We start from the raw sequence: 23,942 nt of genomic DNA, 5'->3' as shown, positions 1-23,942 counted from the left end.
GCCGGGGCTATGGGGCTATTGTGAGGGCTTTGTTCAGCTGCTGACAGCTCCCAGCAAGAGCATGCAAGGGCTGCAAACGTTTGTATTGTGCCTGCACCTCTTTGCCTTGTAGACAACAGGAGTAGGCTGCAGGGAGGAGATAGCAGGCTGACTTTGGTGGAGGACAGAGCAGGAGGTGTAGCACCCCACTTCTGAATGCTCCTAACAGCAGAAAAGGGGGTGCTCTCTGCTAGGAAGGCTGGAATGCCAGCATGCCAGGGCTCTCATTTTGGGCACTGCTGTGGATGTGAGTGCAGCCTGTTGATTATGCAGCTGTGGAAAGCAGGCTAAGCGGATCCGATAACCTGTCATCCAAGATGCATCCTTTCCCTTGCTCAGCCCTGCTTGCCTGCTTTGGAAACACACCTGAAAACACTCCATTTGAGCAGCCCAACGCAGCTCCTGTGTCCATGGAGGAGGAGGAGAAGGCAGAGGCAGCCCCAGCCGTGTGCCTGCAGCCACCCACAGCAGCAGCAGCAGCAGCAGCCAGCGGCATCGAGCACGGGGGAGAGAGGGACAGCGAGGAGATGTTCAAAGGCAGCAGGAGCTCTGAGAAGCAGAGCAGCTCCAGCAATCACTCTGCTGCTCAGGCAGTGCCTGCCACCACCCAGCCAGCAGTGTTTGCTGCTAAACAGCTGAGCCAGGAGGTCATTGCACTCTGCACCCACATCCCCAGGCCCTCCATCATCCACGTGCCAAAGGTGAGTGCTCTAGGAGTCCCTGTGCAGCAAGGTAAGAGAACTGGCTCGCTGTTACTGAGTACAAAAAGGGTAGGGAACAAAAAATTCCATGGGAACATTTACCTTGTATTGGTTGGCATGTGGTCAGGAAGGGACTAATGGCTGTTCTCACTAAAATAATACAATATCACAGCTATAGCTTTCCTGCTCTATTATCAGGAGCCTTAGGAGATGTTTGTAATAATACCAGGCATTTTTACAGTATGTTTTGATCACTTGCCTTCCTATCTCTTGTTGATCTTCCCTTATTTTGGATCTCATCCAAAATCCCTTGAAATGAGCAGGCATCATTTTTTCCCCCCTGACTTGAGTGAATGCTGTATTTTTGCCACCTCAGCCAAGTGCCTCGAGGCTGCAGAATCCCTTTTCCATCTTATTTTTAGCTTGTGTGTGTTTGGAGACAACAGTAAGGTTTTGAGTGCAGTTTTGGTGAATTCAATTTATTCTTGCTTCAATAAGATCACAAAGTTGGGTGTTTTGCCATTGTTGCTGCTAAAATAATAAATAGTAATGGACAAATGGTGCTGCTCTCATTTTCTCTTGGCTAGGTAACTGGAGATCACAGGCGTTCCTCCCCCCCGGATAAACACTGAGGAATAGAAGCCGCATGTGGGACTCAAATTCTTTATATCACAGCTTTTGTTTAGGAGTCCATGCCTCTCCCAATTTCCCTGCCAAATCACCTTTATTCAGAGTGCTGCTGTTTGCTTCCTCTTCACATCAGGCAGTACTGTGTTTGGCAAAGATATTTGTCCTTCTTGTAGAACAGGTGCTAGAAAAAGGTTTAATGTGAGATATATCTGCTGGACTTAAGAAACTTATCAGAATCAGGGTTTCAAAGTGGGTTATGCTGCAATTACCAGAGCTGGGAGCTCTTAGACCACCTCAGTCCTGTTGCTATGAACCACAGCTCATACACAAAATATAGGTAAATAATATAAAGAAGAAATGGAGCTGCCCAAGAACAATAATTTGTAGAAGGGACTGACTATGAAGGTGCTCTGGATTCTGAAGAAGAGCTAGCTGGCCATTATCTGAGGATGGAGTCAGTACATTTACTCCTTCTGACATTCAAGGAGCCAAAACAGATGTTATCAAGGTCTCCCTCACGAGCTGCGGTTTCACTTTTTTGTTGCTTCCCTTCTGTAAAACATTTCTCTGGTTTCACTTTTGTTGTTGATGTTGGATTTTGTTGTTTTGCTTTGTTTTGCTTTGTTTGGTAGTGGCACTTTTGTTTGTTTTTGGTTTCTTTTTTATGGTTGTTTTTGGTTTTTTGGGTGTTTTTTGTTTTGTTTTATTTTTGGGGGTTTTTTTGTTTTGTTTTTGGGTTTTCCCCTTGCTTTGGAGGTTCAGGGCGGATGTTAGGAAAGGCTTTATCACCTGGAGGGCAGTGCAGCATGGGAGGAGGTCACACAAAGTGATGAGGATGCTGTGCTTAGAGGATTACAAACTTGGCTGGACAAATCAGGGCTGACCTGACATACCTTTGGCAGCCATCTGGCTTTGAGGGGGAGGCTGGAAAAGAGCCCTCAGGAGGCTCCTTCCAGCCACCATTTCTGTCACTCTGTGATGTGTGCATTTTGATGCATGCACACAGCTTATAAGCATCTTTTTGCTGTCCCTGAGACAGCTCTTGTGTGGTATTTTCTGGGGTCCCCCGTGGCAGGAAGGAATGAATCTGACTCCATGTTCTTAGAAGGCTAATTTATTATGATATGATATATATATAATATTATAGAATGCTATACTAAAACTACACTAAAGAACAGAGAGAAAGGATGCAGACAGAAGGCTACAAAGGATGATAATAAAAACTCATGACCCTTTCTCCAGAGTCTGACACAGCCTGACTGTGATTGTTTATCCAACATGTGAATTGTTTTAATTTAATGACCAATCTCCAACCACATTCCAAAGCAGCAAAACACAGGAGAAGCAAACGAGACAATATTGTTTTCCTTTTTCTCTGGGGTTTCCCAGCTTCCCAGGAGAAAAACCCTGGACAAAGAGGATTTTTCAGAAAATATGGTGGCGACACTCTTGGTTTTACAATGGTGTTCTTGGTGTGATGCTCTTGGCTTTACAATGGTTTTGTGACAATTTCCCTCCTCTGTCTCCTCACTTTCAAGCACTTCATCTTGCCTTTGCTGACATGCTGCTCTTCCCTGTGCTGTCAGAGCCACTGCCAGCCCCTCTCCCAGGCTGTGAGTGCTCACTGTGGCAGAAAATGTTCCTTATGTTGTCCACCTCAAACCACAGGCTGTCGTGCTGGAACAGGCAATGCTGAAGGGGCAATCCAAAGATGCTCCTTAGGCATGGAGCAGGGATTCTGCTGGTTAACCTGAGCCAGGGCTTTCTCCAGAAGTACACATGGTTCTGGTTTTGGAATAAAATTTATAAGAATCTGCAGTCAGAGGACAACTCAGGAATGAGCCCAATCCCTCTGGATAATCTGGGTGATTCAAATTCAATCATACAAGATACCACTTCAAATCTTTCATCACTGGTTTTAGGGATTTTTTAAGAACAAGCTACAAAAGAAACTTCAGCAGGGAGTGGGGAAGAGAAAGGGAGGTTATGGTCAAGGCATGTGATGGGCTGGGGACCACACACACTGCTCCTGGTGTGAGAGGGAGGAAGAAGATGGAGAGGAAGGATGGTGGGAGGCACACAGGACATCTGGTGTACATGTAAGGGAAGGGACTCAGGGAAAATGTGGTCCATGAGGAGAGAAAGAGGACCACAGGATCTCTGTGAGCAGGGTGGCCTTGGTGGGAGGGTGGAGAGGAAAGGAGACGAGAAAGCACAGGGCTGATGGAGATCCAGGGCTGGAGCATTTCAGTCCCAAAGCAGAGCTCATGCCTGTCCTAAAATAACAATATCCAGACATTGCTTAAGGAGCCAGTGAGGCCCAATGGAGAACACTGAGATTTCCATCCTCTTTGTCATATCTGAATTTCCCTTTGTATTTCAGTGTCTCCAGCTATAAAACAGAGAGAATTTGTCCTACTTCCTATGCAATCACAGTGAAATCTATAAATTAAAATAACATCTAGCTGCTAAGTGGCAAAGGCAAACATGCTATGTCCTCACAGGGATCTCACAGTTCTACACAGGAAATCTTTAATTCATGTTCTTGCATCAAATTCTTCAATAATAGCTGAATTAATGTGAGGATAAATGCTCATAGTATTTTGTCTCCTTTATTTCTGAGATTACATCAAGGAGCTAAGGACAAAACACTGAGAACTTCCAGCATCAAGACCTGCTGTCTACCTGTCAGCATAATCCCTTCCAAGCAGAGAGAGCATCAGTCCACTTTTCACTAATAGCAGCCTACAATTCTCATTTGAACACATAATATACTAATTAAAGAGATCTTCCAGCTGACTCTCCCTCCTGGGACATGTAGTCACATAGTTTGGATTACAGTGGAGTTTATGCATGTAACCAAATCCAGAATTTGATCAATTATTGTTTTTTTGAGGAGACTGCATCTGCTCCAGATGGAGCCAAGCTTAAATCTGATATAAACATGATCCAAACAGAAATTAGACATGAAAATAATTACCAAAGAGATTGAGTTAGAGTTATTTGGTCACAATTACCATGGCAGCAATATGCTTGTAAATAACCAACCATCATTTTAATATTATGGGCTTGCCTCAGTAATAAAGCATGATTAAATTTCAATGAAGTGCTTGACATCCTGCATCTTTGTCCTGATTCTGATGTGTAAAGAATTAATTCTCTTGTGTTTTGTGTGCTGGAGAGTCTTTATCAGCCTTTACAAGGCCATAAATCAAAGCTGCCAGAACTAAAGACAGGAACTTGCTTGTCTGGTCTTTCAGCCTCAGCTACAGCATAAAATTTTTTCTCATCTTTTATTTTCAAGTACAGTTTTAGCAACTGATAAACTCTGGGGTGAAAACTTAGAAGAAATCCTTATTGCTCTGAACCAACAACTGTGCTATGACTCCAATAAATGTTTCATGGTGACAAAAGCATATCAGTGACCCTTTCTACTTGCAATATCACTCACCTGACTTGAACTCTTGACCTTCACAGCTCAGATTGGTTTATTTTCCAAAACAAAATTAGCCCAAACATCATCCAATGCATCAAGGAATAATTTTTTCCCTTTCAAGCTGTTTGAGTCACATGAAAATCAGAAGCTGAGACCTCATACCAGAGATAATGGGAATGATGTGTTGGATGAAGCTTCCCATTGCTCTTGGGGAGCCTTAAAGAAATTGGTCTCAACTGCAACTTCCTAGATAAAGTGCCAGTCACACCTTCAGGGTACACAGAACCCTTCAGAGGATCTCATAGCTACTTTCAAATCTTGAATGTGTAGCTTTGTCTGTTTTGCATTTGCACCTTTTTGGTACCCGGAGCAGTTCCTTGGCTAGAGAAAACACTCAGTGGATTTGACACAGTTAAGTTTATTTTCAAGACTCTGGACATAACAGACAGACAACACAATTCACAACAACTTTGCAGGCTATGGCCCAGAACTGACCTGAGTGTCAGGCTAATGATGTAAAACAAAGCTAGTAATGACTTTTCATGCATTTACAGGAGGGGAAAGTGCTCACTGAGCGGAGACACGGGACTGCAAGGACGAGCACAGTTGAGATGGAGGATACCAGTAGTGGCCTGGGCAAAGCCCTGCACTGAAGTTATACGCTGTAGGCAAACTCCATAAATACACTGAATATATCAACAGCCCATTGAAAATAATGGGACTTCTGACAGTCAAATTCACTGATGGATTTGGAATCCAGCTCCTGGGGACACAATGCTTGTGGGGATTCATGGCACACCTCATGCTCTCCTGGGAAAACAGCCCAGGGTGGTTGTGCTCAAACTCCCCTCAGGAGCTGGCTGGCCCTGTGTCTGTCTGCTGCAGGAACCATTTCAAGTATGCTTTGGGAGTTGTTAGGTATTTTGATAAGCAGCTAAAATCTAGCAGGAAAAGAATATAATTACTTGGTGATTGGCAGCTGCTCAGTACTGAGCTGTCCTTTTGCTTACCTTGGCAAAGGCTTCACTGCACCCCTCAGCAGAAAATGTTTGTGATCCTTTCATCAGTGGGACTGTAGGACTTGCACAGGGATAGTCTTTTCTCCAGCAACAAGGAAAGACTACTTTTATTTTCCCCAGTATTACTCTGGTGCAAATTTGCTTTAATTGAATCAAATTAAACCCAAAGGATAAACCCATCTCTTCCAAGTGCTCTAGCTGGATGCCCAATCTCAGGCTGTGGTTGCCAGAGGAGCATTAACACCCTTGGCTCCTCTGATATCTGCAGGAGCTTAGCATCTCAAATAAAACAGTGTCATTTACACAAATCACATTTATATTTTAATTATTTGGCAAATTCATTCAGGAGATTATAGCCCTGGACATTTGGCCAGAACCCTCCAAGAGACTTGAGAGAGTCCTTGGACAGGATTGATTTTTTTTTCCCTCTCTCTGTTTCCTTGCTCTCTATGACCAAAATCTCTTAGTAGAGCATGCTACTGTAATGTTTCCCTTCAAGTCTCCCTCTTAATCTTGACTCTGTAGCTGGCAGCTGTCTGTGGAGAGTGTGTGTGGGCTGGCAGCTCCTCACTCTCAACATAAACAGCACCTAAGTGAAACCAGACTTTCTCATTACATTTTTCTCTTTGCTCTCCACTCCCACACAAACACAGAGGTAGTGGCAGCTCAGAGTCTTTTATCCTGGCTAACACACAACTCATTTTCCTCCATGGCCTGCACACATGCAAAATAAAATGCATCCTAGTGGTAGAAGCAGCAGGCTCTGGTCAAAGAGATGCTGTGTCCCATCCCAGGCTGTGCTGTCCCTACGTTGGCACATACCTGCACAGAGAATGATCACTGCCAACCCTCTCCCACCTGCAGAATTCCCCATCCCACAACTCCCCTTTCTTCCCTCACATGGCATTGATTTAGCTGACCCCAACCAAAATGGTGCAGTTTCCCCTGTTTGACAAGAAGCTTTTGTTTTTGCTTTTTCTGATTTTCTCTCTCACCTCTCACTTCCTCAGCTTGCATCAGCTGGGTTATTTTTTGCAGAGGGGTTATGCAGTTGCATTTCAGCTGCTGTTCTACAGCATCTCCTGCCTAGCAGAGTGATGAGGGACAGCCAAAGAGCTTCTTTCAGCCCTCTGCTACACTGAAACCCATTCCAACAGCTCTCAGGAGTAATGAACCTCCTCTGTGCCAACAACAACAATAGTGGAGCTTTTATAGAAATATAGAAATAGTGGAGCTTTCAGGGAGTGCTTGGAAGTAATTTAAAGGGGATGAAGGAGAATTTGTGAAGTTTCATGAAAGGTACTTCTGAAAACAAGATATTGTAACAGGAGCACTTTGAAACCTCCTCTAGGAAATTGGAGACCTCATGAAACTTGACAGGTTTTGGGTTTCATCACCAACACAGAACAGCCTGGGGTCAGTGAAGAGTTCATAGCCCTTCTACTCTCAGGGTGAACACGAGGGTCCTGGGATGCTGCTGTGTGAGTAAACACAGGCATCCCTTTAGCATTCAGGATGTGGCTTTTGCTCACTTTAGCACCTGCAGAACTGCTACTGTTCTGTCACCACATTTCTCTTCACAGACAAAAGCAAGGCACAATTCTTCCCAAGAATACTTCTGGGTTTCACATTCTCTGAACCTCAGAGAAAGAAAAAACAATTCTTATCTCATTTGCTGTGCCTGTGTTGTGCCAAAGTAGAATGCAATATGGAGATTGTTGACCCAAAGTGATGGTGTTTTGTTTCCTTGGCCTATCAGTATCAGGGCCAGGGGTGTGCGTGTGTGTCGGGACTGTCAGGTGACAATCATGACATTTTGTGCAGTTGAGTGCTTGGCAGATTCAGCTTAGATGTAATATAATATAGTGTAATATAGTACAGAATAATATAGTATAATAAAGTAATTAATTATCCTTCTGATAAGATGGAGTCAGATGCATCATTTTCTTCCCTTCGTCAGGGTCAAAAATATCCACTATACTGTTCAGCTCCATAGGTGTTCAAGCCCTGTTTGCATGCTCTCCACAGCCTTGCTCTGAACTCAGTGTGGATGTTATGGTAACATCCTCCTCCTTCCTGCCTTTCAGTAAATTAAAGGGTGCTTGCAGCTCTTGGGGGGAGATAAGATGCAGTTTGAGTCAATGGAGTAATTACAGAAGAATATGATACTAATGGGATTGATTTGAATGCATATCTAAGGATGAATGCTGTGGCTCCCTGCCCAGACAGTGCACACTTTCCCCATGATGAGTTATTTATGACTTGACACATCACAGCTCTGCTGTTTTGTCGTTGATAAAGCAAACTCTGTCAATATTGTGCATTCTCACTGATCCAGGGCTGGCTGCTGAGCAGTTTTCACATCTGGTACAGCCATGGCCTCTTGTGGTATTTGCTGGGTCCCCAGGACGGAGGAGGAATTGAGAATTTGACTCGATGTTCTTAGAAGGCTAATTTATTGTTTTATGGTATTATATTATAGTAAAGAACACTATACTAAAACTATACTAAAGAATAGAGAAAGGATACAGAGAGAAGGCTTAACAAGGTGCTCATTAAAAACTTGTGACTGACTCCTCAGAGTGAGCTGGACAGTGATTGGTCATTAAGTAAAAACAATTCACACGAAACCAATCAAACAATCACCTGTTGGATGAACAATCTCCAACCACAATCTCCAGCAGCAAAACACAGGAGAAGCAATTAGATAATCATTATTTTCATTTTTCTCTGAGGCTTCTCAGCCTCCCAGGAGAAGAAAGCCTGGTGAAGGGATTTTTCAGAAAATATGACAGTGACAGCCACTCCCTCTGTGGCAGCAAAAGCAGAAGAGAGAGGCTGATAGAGCTTCACCAAGGGCAAGTAGTGCCTGAGTGGGTATAGAAGTTTCCTTCCATGGTGGAGTGATGGCACCAGCAGACATGAGAAGAGCTACTGATCTCATCTACCTGGACTTCTGGAAGACCTTTTAGATGGTCTCCACAATATTCTTGATTTGGGGTTGGTTTTAGTAACCTGGGAAGTTCTGTACCTAAGCAGCCTGATCCAGCACCAAACTACTCATCAGCCAGTGGGGCCTTGGGGACTCTGCCTGTGAATAAAGATCAAGCCTTACATGAACCTGACCTTATTTGTCCAGAGACATAGAGCTCAAGAAATCCAAAACTTTATCAATATAATATATATATATCTCTTATATCTGAATAAAATGATAAATTGATAATGATACACAGAGTATAGATATATGAAACATATATAATATTTATATGTATAATATTTATATGTATAATATTTATATGTATAATATTTATATGTATAATATTTATATATAAATATGCATACATACTATATATAATAAATAAAAATACACATAATATCCATATACATACTTTGTGTATTTATATATAATTATTATATAAATAATATAATATATATTATATATATTATAAATTAGAATATATATTATATATCTATCATATCTCTATTATATATTTTTTACATATATGCATTTTACAGTATTATATACATAATGTAGTATTATAATATATAACATATATTATATAACGTATTATATATTATATATATGTATTTATAGATAATATATATACATACTATGTATATAATATACTATGTGTATCATTATCAATTTATAATTATATCAAGATATAATAGATTGCAGTATAGCTATTTTGAGTCCTTCAGGGTGCACTCTGTGTGGAATCACACACTTCTGGCACAACAGCATCCATCTTTGCTTCTGCTTGTTTTCTTTGTCCCATAGCCACGTGTTGAGGACAGTTGTACCCAGAGATATTGTTACATCTAATGCACTGGGACTGGGTGTTAAAATCTTCATCTGAAAGGCCATGGCTTGCCAGTCTAGCTGTACCCTGAGATCAACATTCAGCCTCTCCCCAGATGGCACACCTGAATACTGAGCTTTAGAAAAGCCACAAGAATACAGGTCTAATTTCTTGATTATTTTTAATGGAAATATTTAGACCACAAGCAATGCACCAACAGTGCCAAACCCCCAAATCATCTGGGCCATTAATTCCTCTAAAAAAAACTACTGAGCACAGCCAGACCCAAGGGTTTGATATGGAGGGTCCCTCTCAATGGGGACTGTCACTGATTTCAGAGCATCAGATGCAAAATGCTGTTGTTCAGGCTCTGCTTCAGACTGTGCACACACACAGACAGCTTTGTGTTGGGTAAGGACTCCAGTGGAGGCTGAACACTCCCCAGAGCAATGGCAGGCTGCTGTAATTTGGGACTAAACATCTGCTATACATTTGGAATGTAGCCCTGTCCTGTCTCCCTGTTTTCCACACACCAGCAGTCAGGACTCTCCAGCTGCTCTGTCCAAATTGGTGTTTTTTGTAACTAGCACTAGCGGAAGGGACCCGTAGCTCTCCTGCCCTGCCGCAAAGCGGACAGATGCTGTGCTAAAAGACAAAGCCTTCCCAGGGGACAGGGCTGCCCTCTCACCTGTGCACACACACAGCTGCCTCCAGCCCTGCTGCTCTACTGGCTGCATGAAGGGAAGCTAAGCACAGAGCTAACAAATAATTCAGTGGGTACAAGTTGCTGAATGATATTTAGTCCCAAATGCTACAAACCACGTGTTCCTTGCTCTGCAGTTTCAGATCTAAATTGTGGGCGTTAGTAAAAAGATCTAACTGATCTGTTTGCTGACAGAATTGGCAGTGGCTAGATGTCAAAAGATAATTTTTAGGTACCTAAAGTGAAATTTTAACAGATACTTCTTGCTGCTGAGTACCTTGAGTCCTTCACTTGTCATGTACAGGAACCAACCCCTGCTAACCAAAACTGGGCAACAAAAAGCAGTAATAGGGCAGGACCTTGTTTCAGTGGTAGATTTCAATCTTCCACAGCCCAGCTGTGTCACTATCATATTATCTGAAAAATCTCTTTGTCCAGGATTTCTCTCCTGGGAAGCTGAGAAACCTCAGATAAAAATGAAAACAATAATTATCTGATTTGCTTCTCCTGTGTTTTGCTGCTTTGGAATGCGGTTGGACATTGCTTACCCACAGGTGTTTTTTTCATTTGTTTCACGTGAATTGTTTTGACTTTATGGCAAATCAGGGTCAGGCTGTGTTGGGACTCTGGAAAGAGTCACAAGTTTTTAATTAGCATTTTTTTAGCCTTCTGTCTGTATCCTATCCTTTCTCTATTCTTTAGCATAGTTTATGTTCTTTAATATAATAAAGTATCCTAAAATAATTAATTAGCCTTCTAAGAACATGGAGTCAGATTCACCATTCCTCCCTTTGTCAGGAGGCCTCACAAATACAACACAGCTGCATGATCTAGAACCTTCCAGAGGAAAAAGTTACTAAGTGCAGTGTGACTTTGCTGCCCAGTTTGCAGCCCAATGAGATTTCAGATGACTGGTGGTACAAATTCTTAATGGCTGGATGTTGTCTTCACCAGCAACAGTGCTCAAGTGACCCAGGCATCAACACCTGCATTGAATGACACTCATTTCTCACTAGAGTGGGGCATTTTCCAGGCTTTAATTTGTGTGAGCAAAATTTTGCCTTATTCCCTATGAGTACCACAGTAATGTGTGTTCAGCTTCTTCGGGTGTCTCCATGGGAAGGTCCTTTCCTAATATTAAGCTAAATTTGTCCTCTGATTCCACAAATCTGTCCAAAATCTCTTCTGTTTGCTGCCACCTTCCTTTGCAGACCTGCCAGACCCTGATAAACCTCTCCTTTAATGTCCCAAGACTTTGTGGTACTCTCTGTCCCAATGCTGAGTGGGTATGTCACCTTCTAGACATTAAAAACAAATGTGTCTCAGGCAAAAATCAGTTTCAGTTCTTCTTCCTTCTACTCGGCTCCAAAACCTGAGTGAGCTTCACTCCTTCATGTTGTGTTTGTCTCCTCTCTTGGGATTTTTTTTTTCCACTTTCTCTGCTATTATTCAATCATTTGTGGTCATTTGACAGAAGCATCTAATATTCATTATGCTATTATGCTGCTACCATAAAATTCCCATTATACACAAACATCCACACTTTGCAGCTTTTAAAAACTGCGACATTTATAAATGAGAAATTTTAAAAAACCCCACTAGAATCAATTTTTCACGTTTCAGCCAAATACAGTCATATAAATAATTTCAAATCTTGCAACCTCATAATTTCAAGACAAGTTTGTTTTTATTGCACAAGAATTTAGCAGTTCCTCATCTGCTATTATAACTTGGTTTAAAAGAAAAGTGTGTGAAATCAAGTCCCAGACCTTGAGATCCTCTGGTCTGAAATCAAGCACAATTTCTGGAAGGGAAGAGTGGCAGAACCAGCTCTCAGGAAACTCAAACAATAAACCCAAGCAGTAAAACAAAATTATTTATGCTGAGTCACCATCCATTAGCAAAAAAAATCTCCCTAGTGGGACAGAATCTGTTCACGTACAATTTGGAGTGGTGAAAAAGAAAAAGTATTTATGGTCCAAAAATGGCCCTGAGGTGATAGATACAGGTAAATGTATAGGGAGCAGGGAGAATTTTTGTGCCAACAAGATTCTCTCTGAAAGTCACAGTCAGAGCCCGTGGGTGCCTGCTGCTCCTGCCCCTGCACAGCTCCAGGGACAGCAGGGACTGGAACCAGATATTTGGGCTGTGACTGAAGCCAGTGGCCTTCAGCAACTGCTTGTCCTTATTTTTCTGGCTATAAGTTTTTGTGAATTCTCCAGTTTTCAGAGGGATTTGTCTTTCTTGCAGGAGGATTTTCCCAGAGGCCTTTGCTCATACATGTAGGGCAGAAAGCAAGCACAAGCAGATTTTAATTACACTATTCTTTCAGCTCCCCAGGCTCGTGCAATTTAACTTCTTCTCAGAGATAATATTAACACTTACATCATTTTTCATTATTGTTAGTTTTGCTTGTGGAATTGCACTAGCAAGAAACCCCCTGGAAGCAAATGCTCATTGAATCCTATTGTTTCCATTCCCTTCAGCCATAATTTCTCAGCCAAAGAACAAATGTTACCAGCAACAGGAAGGAGCTTGATTTTCCAACAAAACCAGCAGAATTGCACATGCAGAGAACAGGCATAATATCTCACTAAGATCTTCTTGGTTAAAGGAGTTATTTATCAATAAAATGTTTAAAAATTAAAGAGAAATTAGTACTTTCTGTAGAGGACTGAGGTGGGAGATTCGGAAATCAGAGGCAGAGGTGTGGAGGAAGGGAGAGCAGGGGGGTGGGAAGTGGAGGGGACTTCCACTGGCCCCAGTGAGCAGCTCTGCCCCTCTCCTGAACCCTACGTCAGCTCATGAGCACCCTGATTGCCATCTGAACTGATAAAATAAACACCACCCCACTGGAATATCCCAGGATTGGCCTCTCAGGCCTGTCAGGGCACAAGCTCAAGCTTTGCCCTGCTCTGAAGAATGGACAGATAAATAGGAAAGTGGCTTGAGTGAGCTGGTTATTACACTGCCCTCCAAAGTGCAAACCCTGAGCCACTTCATGTCAGAGGCTCAGCGTTTGTTGCAAACACAGGGAGAAGGGGCAGCTCTCCTGAAGATAAGTGCAAAGCCCAGCTAGGCTTAAACCCCAAGAGGGAGGAATGCAAATATAATGCAGATATAAAGAAGCATCTGGAGCCCAGTGTGCTCTCTCAGCAGACTGTGGGTGCCAGACAAAGCTGGGATCATGTCAGCAGCTGACACTGACACACACTGGGGAGATGTCTCATCACCATATGGGCTCCAAATCAGAGATGTGCTGCCACTCCTCCCTTTCATAGGGTGAGCTGCTCAGGGGCTTCCCCTGGCCTCCTCTGTTGTAATTATAGTGCAAGAGTTCTATTGTCATTACATTGCAAGGGCTCCATATTGCTAGAGTTTTGTACCTCCTTGGTGTTTCTTACAGTCAGCTCCTCCAGGCACTGACTGTTCCTTGTCCTCACAGCAGCCAACTGACTCCAGTTCCCTCAAACACCCAATCCACTCTTTTATAATACTCTTCTCATTGGCTACAGCTGTGGACTGTTAACATCAAGCCTGCTCCTAATCTCTAATAATTAACCCAGCTGCAACTCTTTAGGGGGCAAGATTACTTTCTACACTACCTTTATTTACTCATGTTCTAGGCCCCTGGGCTCCCCCATCTCCCTGGGCAGGGATGGATGCAGGTGAGTGAGCCCTGGCTGTACCTGCCCTTGGGCCATGGACATCACTCCCCAGCACAGGAGGGGACTGTTTGAGCTCAGAGGGTTTTTGCATACCCAGAACTCTCCCCACATCTCGGGTTGCTGTTGATAATTGCTGCCCTGAGATGTGCAGGATGTCTCTGCTTCGGCCCACGCAACTGAAGAACGAGTCTGGGCTCTTCACTTCTCGGTCTTGAGGTTGCTTATCTATAAAATTTTCTTTCTGCCCAGCCGAGATCCACTCTACAGGGCAGCCAAAGGCACTCTGACCGCTCCTGAGGTGGTGTTGTCTTTTTATACTGCAAACTACGTATAACATATTTACACTTAATTCCCAATACCTGTCACCTATGCTAGACAGTGAGCTTCTACTCTTGACCAATCCCAAAGTGCCAACATCACAGCAGAAAATGGAGAACAAGAAGAAGAAAGAAGGACAAGACATGCCCTGATTCCTCCATCTTGTCCCCATAACTCCCAAACCAAAAATCCTAAAATCTATATTTTCACCCTGTGAATGTTTTATTATTACACCATTCAAACCTGTATGACTTTCACGTCCTCATGACGACTTTCTTTCCTAAAATTCAGTGTCACTGTGATTTTCCTCTCTGCTCTGATGGCTGACACAGTATGTGGGTCTGGCCCTTTGGTCGTTTTCCACACTTTTTGCTTTCCTCTCTTCTCAGCCTGCCTTTCATCTTGTGGGATCTCAGCACCTCAGGACTGAGGTGCCGAGTCACCAAGACCACCCTTGGGGGGCTCGGGAGTCCTGGAATGTTGCCAGAAGTGTCTGGTGGCTGGACTTTGATCCTACACGGGAGACGACACCTGTATGAGGATAGGAGGGTTTCACCGGGGTGAATGGTGAAGGGATTAGTTAATTAGAGGGTGAAACACAGGGTTTAGGATTTCTGTACAGGGGGGTTTAGAGAAGTAAGATGGAGGAATTGGGGCGTGTCCTGTCCTTCTTTTTCTTCTTCTTCTTCTCCTCCATCTTCTGTGGTGATGGTGGCACTTTGGGATTGGTCATTACTAAAAGTGCACCGGGCAATAAGGGTGAAAGGTATTGGGGAAAAATGATAAATATTGTATACGCAACTTTGGGTATAAAGATAGGTGACCGCCCGGAGGGAGGGGAGTGTGCTCATGGCTGGCTGCTGAGCAGACCTCTGTCGGGCCGAAAGAAAATCTTTTAGATAAACAATTAATAAACACAGAGACCGAAAGAAGAACTGAAGCCTCTTCTCATCCTTTGAAACGCGGGCTGCTTCAAGGCCACCCCGGGCCTTTCCAGGCCCTCCAAACAGCCGAAAACCGGACATCATCTTTTATTTCTTAATGTTTCTCCCTAAAGTGCATGTGCTGTTCTAAAACTTAACCTGGCTTTTCAAATGCCTGTGTAATGTATAACACGAAATGCTAGATGTGGGATCTGGAGGATGCTGCTCCCCCACTTCCTTCCCACTCTCTCCAAAACAAACAAATAATTTAAATTTTTGGGGTGATGAGCTCTGTGGGCTGGTTTTGCTTGAGGCTTTGGACCCAGTGCAGTTGGTTCAAGCACAACCAGGTGGAGTCCTAGCCTCTCAACCAAGAAATCCCACCCCATGGGAGAGCATGGCCAGCAGGAGGCAGAAGCGGGAGGGAAAAATAAACTCCTAATGCTGAAAAACTGGAAGTTTTGGGAGGAGACTGAAACCTGTCTTCGTCCTGTTTCCTCTGCTGTTCCTCCCGAGGTCAGTGTGGTTTGAACAAGAGCAGCACAGAGACCTGACTGTGTATTTTGTCATTTCAATCTTTTTTTCTTTGTCCCAAAACCATTTCATGCCTGAAATGATGTCTCTTTCTGCTAAAGGAATCTTTATTGTTGTTTGGCAAACAGAAAAAAACAAAAAGCTAAGATGGAAAACTTGAAACAGCTCTAAGAGGTTTATTAATATTCACCATGGCTGTATGTCAGAAAGCTCTAGTTTCATAAAATGGCTTCTAAAAGTATTGATGTTTGCTAACAGTGGGGCTATTTTGGCTCTGCTCTTGTGTCTTTCCTGGCTGTATCATTAAATGCATCACAAGGGTGACACCAGCCAATCTCCAGAAATACCCAACTACAGTGATGCTGCTGATTGTCTGTAAATGATCACTTCAAAGGCTTTTAATGTGTTCTGGCCCTCAGTCCTAATGGATCTCTGAGGATGCCAAAGGGCAATAAGATAATTGTTGTGTGTGTGCTTCCCTGCTCCTGCCAGGCTGCTCTGTGCAGGTGGGGCTGGGGCAGGAACACAAACCAGCTGCATTGCACACCAGGCCTGCAAGTGAAATAACAAGGAGCAGCTTTGGAGGATTACTGAACTGATGCAGGGGTTTGGCATCCCATCATCTTTCTGCTCGCCCCAGGGGAGTGTGGTGAACATGTGTGATTCTGTTCTGGGTCTTGCAGAGGACATGGGCAATCTAATATGGCAAGGCAACTGTTTTTCAATAAGAAATTAGAAGTGAGCTACTCCACTTCAGTTTTTTTATCTTTGTCCATTGAACGGCTTGAAAACAAAGGTGGGGAAGTTTGGGAAGGAACGTCCCAGGTAACTGGGATGCAGGAATCTGATGCAGAGCTTTCCTTACTTCAAATTATAACATATCCTATCCATTATTATCAGGAGATTTGTGGGGCTGATCCACTGCCAAGGCCAGATTAGGAGCTCTGGAAGTTCAGCTTTGGTTTCAAAGGGAGATATTCAGGCACTAATCCCTTGCAGGTCTGCACAGGAATGCAGAGGGGAGTTGCCTCTCTGCTGAGGGACTGACAGATTTATTCCCCTGCTATCTGCACTGAGCTGGGCTTGGCAAGGGCAGCAGTGGAAGGCAGAAGACATTAAGCCCTGCCTTGCTGAGAGAAGCAAATCATGGTGGCTTCCCCCTCCTGGCAGCTCATTTCCCTTTCCCTTTCCCATCTTTTGTCCCCCTTCCTGCCATATCAAGGCACTTCACAGCAGCTCTGGCAGCTGCACCCCCAAACTGCTACAGCTCTGCCAGTGGTTTCTCTTCAGCACCTTCTGTTCTCTGAGAAAAATCATGTACAGAGCATGGTGGCTTGTTCTCAACTTAGGGAGCACCTCCTAAACCAACTCTACTCCCTGCTTCAGAGGGACTTAAAAACAAAACTGTTGCTATAGCACAAGCGCACACCGCTGTTCTCAAGGTGAAGAAAAAAGGGAAGTTTATTTTCTAACTCTAACATTTATAGTTTTCTAAAAGTGACAGTGGATTGGAGGGTGACAGTGCCACCTCTCCAATCACACTGGACAAGCTAACAGTCTATCAACTTTCTCTTCTTCTATAAAAGAATGCAAAACAATAAGTTATTTACAGAAAGTGTGTGAGAAAGTTTGCTACAAAAACGTCAACATCAAAAAACTTAGAAAATCTTAAAAAATCAAGGTGACACAAAATCTCCTGCCTAATATTTGCAAAGCCTTCTACAGAGCAGAGTCTGCAACCTCAGTGCCCCAAGCCCAGGTGTTGCTGAAGGTGAGGGTGGTTGTTCTTTCTGGACATTACACCTGGATTGAAGATGGATTACAAGGAGGTACTTTCTTACACTTTTGGAGCATCTCCTTTTGTAACCCAGATTTTGCAGAGCAGCCTATGCAGACAGCATGTGTTCCAGGTTTGTGTAGTGGCTCCTTGTAGGGGGATACAGTATGGGTAAATGAAGATGGTATAGAATGTAATCTTATCCCATAAAGAGTTGCAGCTGGATCAATTACTGAAGATTAGGAGCAGGCCTGATCTTAATAGGCCATACCTGTAGCCAATAAGAAGAGTGTTATAAAAGAGTGAATTGGTGGGATCTGGAGTTAGATGGCTGCTGCAAGGACCAGCAATAGCTGGTGCTTAGAGGAGCTGCCTATGAGGAACATTGCAGAGGTATGAAAGTCTGGCAATATGGAACATTTGCACTATAATGATAATAGAAGTCTTGATGTATAAAATAACAGCTCCTCACCTGCCTTTCTCCCCAGCAGAGCCTTCCTCATCCCCAGAGTCCTGGCTGCAGAGGGAGGATCCCTTTTTCCTCCCAGCTTTAGCCTGTAGGTTGACATATGGATCAACCTTGCTCCACCTGCATTCTTGCCCTGTTTGTCCCCTCTGCTCCCTAATTTCTTGCCGCAGCTGGGACTCAGGAGGTTTGGAGTAGGTTTTGGTGGGGCAGGGAGCAGTCTGACCACAGCAAGCCCAGAGATGGGGCTGGTGTCACCACAGGGCTCTGCTGCAGACCCTGGGGCTCACAGTGAGCAGCAGTGGCTGGTGAGACACAGGCTCCATGCTCTGCTGAGCTCCCCAACCTTGTCTCTCCCAAAGCTATCCTGAGCATAACTGCAGGGTAAGAAGCTGTCCTGAAAGGGTTGGGGTGAATGGGTTCTCCAGAGAGCAAAACTGCTCTTGGACAGCTCCCACCCACACAGCAGGGCTGCTCCATCCTTTCATTTCCACCTTGATCCAGGATATACCCTGGCAAGCAGCCTGCAGGCTCAAGTGACCTGTTGGCCTCCATCCACTGCTTGCACAAATTCTGCAAGGAAGTCTCTCAATACTAAAACACCCAAGAAATGAGTTTGTATCAAATTCCTCTGTTCTCTTGTGAGGTATTTGAAATAAGACTGTAGTTGCCAGTTAAAGGTTGGACCACTTCACATTCCTGGGATAGAAGTTGCTTTCCTTCACACCTTTCATACTGGGAGCCTCTCATTTATGGTACTCTCACATCCCTGCAGGATAAAATTGCTCATTCCTGCTGATGTGGTCATGCAAAGCTCTCTAGAGAATTAGAAATCACTGCCTGTCTTCAGAATGTTGATGTAATAAAAAGAAGGCACTCTGAAAGAAATCCATGACAAAATGAATAGCCTGAAAAGGCAGAATCTTTATGCACATCTAATCAAACCTCCCAAAGAGTACAACCACTGACTGTTATATAGCAATATCCCCACAAAGACCAACAAGAAAATTCAGCAGCTTTTCATCTTGTCTTTGAAAGACATGTCTGTTTTACTCCATCAGTTTTGAAAAGGCATTGCTTAGAGCTAAGGAGCATGAGGGTTTTATTCAGTTTCTGCAGAAAAAGAAAAGGGGATGCAGCCTTCTCACTGCTGATGGCTGAATTTACTTATTTTTGTAAGTTCTTGTAGCTTGAGCCTCCTGTAGGCATTTTTGCCTGGTTAACTTCTAGGAATTTTTCCTCAGTAATGAAAAATTCCTTGTTAGCAGCATCCTGAACCCCACATTCCTGATGGGCCTTTGAACTCATTGGAAGGCAACACCTTCCTTTTCTGGAAAGCAATTCTGGACCAAGGATTTGGAAGTTATTTGTGCTTGGAATGCAGAGTGCATTTGATAGGAATGCAACTGTTTGTTCCCTGCCAAAAATCACACCTGTGAGCCTTTGATTCAAGGAATCCTATTGTGATGAAAAAGGCTTTGTAAAACAGCAGTGCAGCCTCCCCCTGTGAAACAGAAGATTAAAACGTGATTACCCTGCTGTTGACTCAACTGTTAGCAGCTGAAATATTATTTGCTCAACACACTTAACTCAGTTATGATCTGCAGAAAGATGCTGTGGTTAGAGTGATTCTGAAACACAATGGGGCTGCACAACTTCCCCATTAAAAGAGAATTATTCGTATTTACCAAAGGGAAAATTAAAAGCAGGTTTTCACAAGAAGTTCAAGCCAATCCAGCTCTGCCTGGCTGCCAAAAGGGACAATCCTGCTTGTCTGTCCCATCCCATCCAACTGTATTCCTGGCTCTGCATTCCTGCCATCCCCCACTGTGCCAGGCTGGCAGATGTGGAGCCACATGGTGAGGCAGGTCAGCCTGCTAATCTGGCTGAAAAATGAGCCACCAAACAGATCCAACGGGCTGGAAGCTGCACCACAAGCTGTGCTGACACAAGAGAGCAAGAAGAAACATGCAGCCAGGGCAGGGAGTAGGCAGGACCACATCTTTGGGTGACAGGATGGTCTCAGATTGGCTTGAATTGTGAGCTGTGGGTGTAGGGGCTGATGGTCAGGGCAGTGCTGGGGCTGGTCCAGCACAGTCAGGTCCTGCTGCCCTCAGAGGGTTTTACACAGACCAGAAAATCTCCTAGCCAAGACAGGAGGAAGGCTGGTGCTGGCTGCAGCCAGAGAGTGAGGGCTGAGTGTGGTGGGACCCAAGCCCAGCAGCCTGGCCAGTGCCCTGCCAGGGCTTGTTGTGGTCAGGAGCTGGCTTGGAGATCCCAACTCTTTGTGTTCATGTTGATATAAAGCTGTAAATGCACATGATGGCCCAAGAGAGAGATGAGGATGTCTGCCATGGACAGGCAGTGAAGCATTTGCTGGGAGGGACACAGGGAGTCCCTGTGACAGTGTTCACAGGGGTCTGAGGATGAGGGAAGAGATGAGGATCTGGCTCCATGTTTCAGAAGGCTTGATTTATTATTTTATGATATATATTACAATAAAACTATACTAAAAGAATAGAAGAAAGGATTTCACCAGAAGGCTAGCTAAGAATAAAATAGAAAAAGAAGGAATGAATAACAAAGGCTTCTGTCTTGGACTGAGAGTTCAAGCCAGCTGAATGTGATTAATTAGAAACAACTCTATGAGACCAATCACAGATGCACCTGCTGCATTCCATAGCAGCAGATAATCATTGTTTACATTTTGTTCCTGAGGCCTCCCAGCTTCTCAGGAGGAAAAATCCTAAGGAAAGGATTTTTCAGAAAACATGTCTGTGACAAGTCCCCAGACCTTTTCTTCTCATTCCTGCAAGTGGGTGAAAAGATCAATTTCCTGGGGCAATAAAGGAGGGAGTAACCCTCTCCACATTGCTACTACCCCATGTAACATGCATTTAACAACTTGTGCAATATTAACAACTCAGTTCCCACTGCAGATGTGTCCTCCCCCTAAGCTCACATTATATGGGCTGCTTCTGGCTCACAGGCTTTAGCACACCCTCAGTGAGGAGATGTCTTTCCCCAGATATCTTTTCTGTGGTCTGCATTTCTGCATGTTTCACACTGTGCTGCAAGCTCTATTCAGCCTCCTGTGCCATTCACATTCTCTGGAAAAATCCCTTCACCCAGGGTTTTTCTCCTAGGAAGTTGAAAAGCCTCAGAGAAAAAGGAAAACAATTTTTATCTCATTTGCTTCTCCTTTGTTGTGCTCATGTGGAATGTGGTTGGAGATTGTCCACCCACAGGTGATTGTTTCATTGGATTCTGCTGTGAGTTGTTTTCACTCTTTGGCCAATTGGGGCCAAGCTGTGTCAGGACTCTGGAAAGAGTTTTCATTATTATCTCTTTAGCATTCTGTAAGTATCCTTTCTGTATTCTTTAGCATAATATAGTATTCTTTAATATAATATAGTATCATAAAGTAATAAATTAGCCTTCTGAGAACATGGCATCAGATGCATCACTCCTGCCTTTGTGGGGGCATTCCCTGCATTTACAATAGCTTCCAGCTCTGAGCTGATGCACAGCTCACCCCTCCACATGCCACCTGCACAGAGGGGGGCTGGAGCAATGCTGGGTATAAATCACTGAGGAGGAGCGTGCCCATTAAGAGGGGATGTGACAAACCCCTGCACTAAGGCACCCCAGGGCTGTACATCTTGTTTTCATCTTGTGAAAGCAGAATATTTTTAGATGGTATTTCTACCAACGCTAGTGATGTTGAGATTAAAGGGTTTTTCAAGGCTCTCTGGCTCATTTTCCTGTCTAAAGCCTGCAGAGGAGTGCAGGCCCTGTGATCTGGGTGCTGGGTGCCCAGGGAGCTGCTGCTGCTGTTGCTGCCCATCCTCCTTGCACTGTACATGTGCCATCAGCTGGTTCCCAAATAGTAATGAGGGTTTTCCTCTTAGCAAATCCCAGCTAAAAATGTGGGAGACCTCATCTTGAGTCAGCAGGAGCTGTAGAGACAAGGCTATAAGGCCAAGGAAGTGGCAGAGCAGTTGATGCTGAGTTGAGGCTGTCCTTCAAGGCTCCCACAACATACATTCAATTTATTGTTTAAAATCAGCCAAAAAGCGCAGTCCATCCTCTCCCTCTTCCTTCCCCACACTGCAGGCCTGGTGCTTGATTGAAGGCTGGTGCATTTACAGTGACCAGGTGTCATGGTTTGAGCCTGGCACAGAGCCAGTGCCCTCCATGAAAATGCCCTCACCCTGGTGTCTGCTGTGAGATGTGACCAGGAATAAGCAAAACAGGCTTTAGCTTAAACATAAAGAACACTTTATTACCTAAACTACAGGAAAATAGGGAAAGACCATAAGGAAAAGAAAAAAATTGAAAACCTTACAAAAACCTCCCACTTCCTCCTCCCCACTACCTGACTTTCCCAATCCGATACATTCTCCCAAAACACCAACTGCCCAGCCTGGCACGACACTTTAGTATACTCAAACTTCAGTTCATGAAGAGGAAAGGAGTCCTTCTTGTTCCATAGGCTTCCCCTGGAAACACACTGAAACCTCGTGTGCTTCCCTGTCACTTCGGCACCGCCCGGAAAAAGTCCTTTTGCCGCTTGTGACATCTTCCTTCCATGCCCAGTGCTCTCACCACTGACGCATGGACCAGAGCTGCTTTTAGGGTTGTCTTTCAAGGATGCCTTGTCTCACTCCAAAAAGGCACAGTCTCTGCTTTGGGACATCTGTCCCCCCCATATTTTTCCAACCCCCTGGGGCCGGGGGGTCCTCACGATGTACCCTCCTGGTTCTGAGCCACTGCTTCCCCCTAAGTGCAGTCTGTGTCACAGGAACAACTGAGTCCATGGCCACAAGAAAAGTCCAGCCAAAAGGCCACTCCAAATCATCTCTCCCCATCCAATCATCTCCACGTTCTTCGGGCCAGGTCCTTGTCTCATCTCATCTCTTATCTCCCTTCTTATTCAGCTTCGAGGAGGATTAGCATTTTTGCAAGGCCCCAATCATGAAAGAAAGGGGTTAAAACTTTCAGTCTCTGTCCCGGAGCTGCGGGCACTCCCACACACGCTGCCCACACGCTGCCGCTCCGACCGGGCACTCTTCCCCCCCCCTTCTCCTCCTGGGCCGGCTGCTATCACATTCGGTGTCGCCGGCTCTCTCTCTCTCTCTCCCTCCTGGGGGGGGGGGGGGGGAATGGCTGCCCGAGGGCTGACTCTCTGGGGTCTTCCACCCTTCCATCCTTGAAGGCCTCCTCACCTCCCATCTCTGTCCAGGCCCAGGGCCTACCACGTGGCTGCCTCTCCCCCGCCCAGCAGCAGAAGCTGGACGGGGGGGAGATCTGACCTCTTCGCCGCGACGTCCCAAGAGAGCCTCCCAGGGCCAAAGCCCTGCTTTTAACCCCTGTGTATTCTCGGAGGTGTGTCCAAACCCCACTGGCTACACCAGGTGTCAGTATGGAACTCAGAACATCCATTGGTTTGACCACAGCATCCCAGAATTCCCACTCCTTCCTGGTCAAACCACCACACCAGGGATGGTCACCAGAGTGACCAAGTGCTGGCACTGAGCAAAGAGCTTCATCCTAAACTGATTTGCTCCTCTGAGAGTTCCTCCTGGCTTTCATCTCTGGTCCCATGGAACTGTTCTGCTAGACAAAACATTTGCTGGAATTGTTAAAGCTGCTTTGCTGATAAAGATCTCACCACTCCCTCCCCCAGAAGCTCCACCAAGCTTCAGCAGAAATAAGAGCAGACAGAGGCTGCTGTTCTGCTGCCAGCTGGCCCATCCCACACTGTGGGGTCAAACAGGAGTTTGGGGTGATCAGTTCATGGCTCAGGGGGGCCTTTCCAGCCTGACACACCCAGGTGCCCCTGGACAAGCAGGGATATGATCTCGGAGGTCTCTCTGCCCCACTTCTGACTACACAAGAGCACCAGCCTATTCCTTGTAACCT

At 44.7% G+C, this 23,942-nt stretch overlaps 1 protein-coding gene across 1 annotated transcript in view; it reads left to right on the top strand.

Moving 5' to 3' along the window:
• The first annotated feature begins 293 nt into the window (after nt 1-293).
• Nucleotides 294-23,942, top strand: part of FAM107B (family with sequence similarity 107 member B) — a 129,685-nt gene continuing 106,036 nt past the window's right edge. Inside the window, exon 1 of the mRNA XM_014268653.3 lies at nt 294-740. Coding sequence (XP_014124128.3) covers nt 357-740 — 384 coding nt within the window. The 5' untranslated portion in view covers nt 294-356. The remainder of the gene's footprint in view (nt 741-23,942) is intronic.

This window comes from Zonotrichia albicollis, chromosome 4, assembly GCF_047830755.1.
Source record: "Zonotrichia albicollis isolate bZonAlb1 chromosome 4, bZonAlb1.hap1, whole genome shotgun sequence".
NCBI classification, from domain to species: domain Eukaryota; kingdom Metazoa; phylum Chordata; class Aves; order Passeriformes; family Passerellidae; genus Zonotrichia; species Zonotrichia albicollis.
Note: the sequence above shows the minus strand (reverse complement) of the source record. Positions and strands in the feature narration are given on the sequence as shown.